Source organism: Galeopterus variegatus, unplaced genomic scaffold (assembly GCF_000696425.1).
Source record: "Galeopterus variegatus unplaced genomic scaffold, G_variegatus-3.0.2 Scaffold358, whole genome shotgun sequence".
Classification (NCBI taxonomy): Eukaryota; Metazoa; Chordata; class Mammalia; order Dermoptera; family Cynocephalidae; genus Galeopterus; species Galeopterus variegatus.
Window position 1 is genome coordinate 616,512 of NW_007726469.1, and position 2,021 is coordinate 618,532.

Sequence of the window (2,021 nt, forward strand, 5' to 3'; positions counted from 1 at the left end):
TGGCGCTCCCGCCGAGGGTTCAGATCCCACATACAGACTGGCCGCTCACTGGCTGAGCGAGGTGCGGGCGCAACACCGAGGGTTGCGACCCCATTGCCGGTCCCAGTCCGGTACGGGCGCGACACTGAGGGTTGTGATCTGTTGCCGGTCACGAAAAAAAAAAAGACAAAAAGGAAAAAATAAAAATAATAAAAAAAATAACCGGCTCAAGCTCTCAGCTAGGAAGTGGCAGAGCCAGGATGAAGTGCTGTTACCAGGGCTGGGGAGGATTGTGGGGCAAGAGGGCTTTTCCTAACACAGATACCATTTACTCGACCTGAGCCAAGGCTGGTAATGGGGTGTTGGGGAGACACCTGTAAACCCTTTTCCTGAATGACAGTGGGCAGGCCAGTCCTCCTGACTTGCTTCAGGTGTGGATGTCTTTCTGATTACCATCTTCTCTCATGCAGGCTGGCCCTGCAGCATGGGGACGGCCATGTCGTGGATTACCTGTCCCAGCCGGTCATCGACTACATCCTCAAGAGCCAGCTGTACATCAACGCCTCCGGCTAGCAGCCACACAGCCCTCCGCTCCACTCTCCCCTCGTCCTCGGCCAACACACTGGGCCCTCCAGCCTCTGCCAGTCCCCGTTTCTCTCCCGCCTCTCTGTTTCTCCATCTCCTCATCTTGACTGTTCTCCCCACTTGCTGACTGAACCCCCCACAGTGTGGGGGACCTGCAGAGAACCATGGCATTTCCTATTCCACAGTCATCTTGGAACAAACTTTCCTCTAGTCTCCGGGTTGGGGGTGGGTGAGGAAATAGGGGTGGGAGTTGGAGGAAGTGCAGTCTTTGGAGATGTACTGGTGTCCGTCTCCCAGCATGCTCTGGGGAGGCGGCTCTGGCTCTCGCCTTCCCAGCATGCCCTTTACCACAAAGGGCTATTTTTCTTTTCTTTTTATTTGTTTATTTGTTGTTGTTGTTCAATCTTTGTAGAACTTGGGTGTAATCAGAGTCCACGGTTCTTCATGTTTGTAGTCTTGATGCACTCCTGTGGTGTTACTTCCCTTTGGTAGGACAGTGTAGCCGGTCTCAGCACTCAGTAAGTGCACGGGGGCCACCTCCACTTCTCCAACACGCCCCCCCACACACTCACACACGTGCACACGGCAGCGGCAGCAGCAGCAGCAGCAGCTTTTGGTCAGGAGTGAGACTTCCAGGTCCTGAAACCCTAGAGGCAAGTCTGGGAATAGTTAGTAGGGTTTCTCAGAAGAATTTGAGTCCATTTCCTTAGTTTCAGAATTCGTTTTCCTGATGCTTCTGGACCTGTGATCACACAGAGCTAGTCCATCCTCATTTCCCAGTGGCACGTGTGCATTGACTTATGTGGTCCCTGCCAGCCCAGGCATTTCTTCAGATCACCATCTAAGCCCCTGGAGGCCATGCTAGTCACACTCCCACATCTGAGAAGAATCACACAATCAAGGCCAAATCCTGATCATGCAGACATTTCTTTAAAAAAAAAAATTGCTAGGAATTCACTCACCCCTAGGAATTTTTGCTAATTGGATTTATTTATTGCTTGTTTGACTGGGAAATGACTCTGTCATAGTTTAAGTCTGGGGTGAGCTAGGAGAGAGCAATTTGTTCCCCTGATGGGAACTGATGACTCTCACCCACTCTAGCTGAGGTAACACAGGCGGAGCCTGAGGTCAATTCCTTCTTGAGAAGCGGTGCCTTGGCCTTGTTTCTGGGCTGGTCATATCTCCTGCAGAGACCATCAGCCACAGGAACTGCCTGAGGAAACCTGCCTGTCAGAGCAGTGGGTTCACAGAAGAGAGATCTTGGAGAGGTCAGGAACCACTAAGCTGTTTTACCCCTTTTCCCCCTAATTTCCTACCTTCCTCTCTGCCCCTGGAGACAGTTTTGCGGATTCTTCTCTGGTTGTTAGGGCCTTACTCATGTCCTGCTTGGAGAGCCTAAAGGAAATTAATCTCTTGTGCTTTGTGTCTCTCCCTGGTCTCTGGCTCTTGGGTTTCTG

The 2,021-nt window shown here is 51.7% G+C and overlaps 1 protein-coding gene across 1 annotated transcript in view; it reads left to right on the forward strand.

Annotated features, from left to right (window-relative positions):
• The window catches only part of NMNAT2 (nicotinamide nucleotide adenylyltransferase 2), a 148,049-nt gene extending 146,679 nt beyond the window's left edge, over positions 1 to 1,370 (forward strand). Inside the window, exon 11 of the mRNA XM_008567944.1 lies at positions 450 to 1,370. Within this exon, the coding sequence (XP_008566166.1) occupies positions 450 to 552 (103 nt within the window). The 3' untranslated portion in view covers positions 553 to 1,370. The remainder of the gene's footprint in view (positions 1 to 449) is intronic.
• Positions 1,371 to 2,021: the final 651 nt, after the last annotated feature.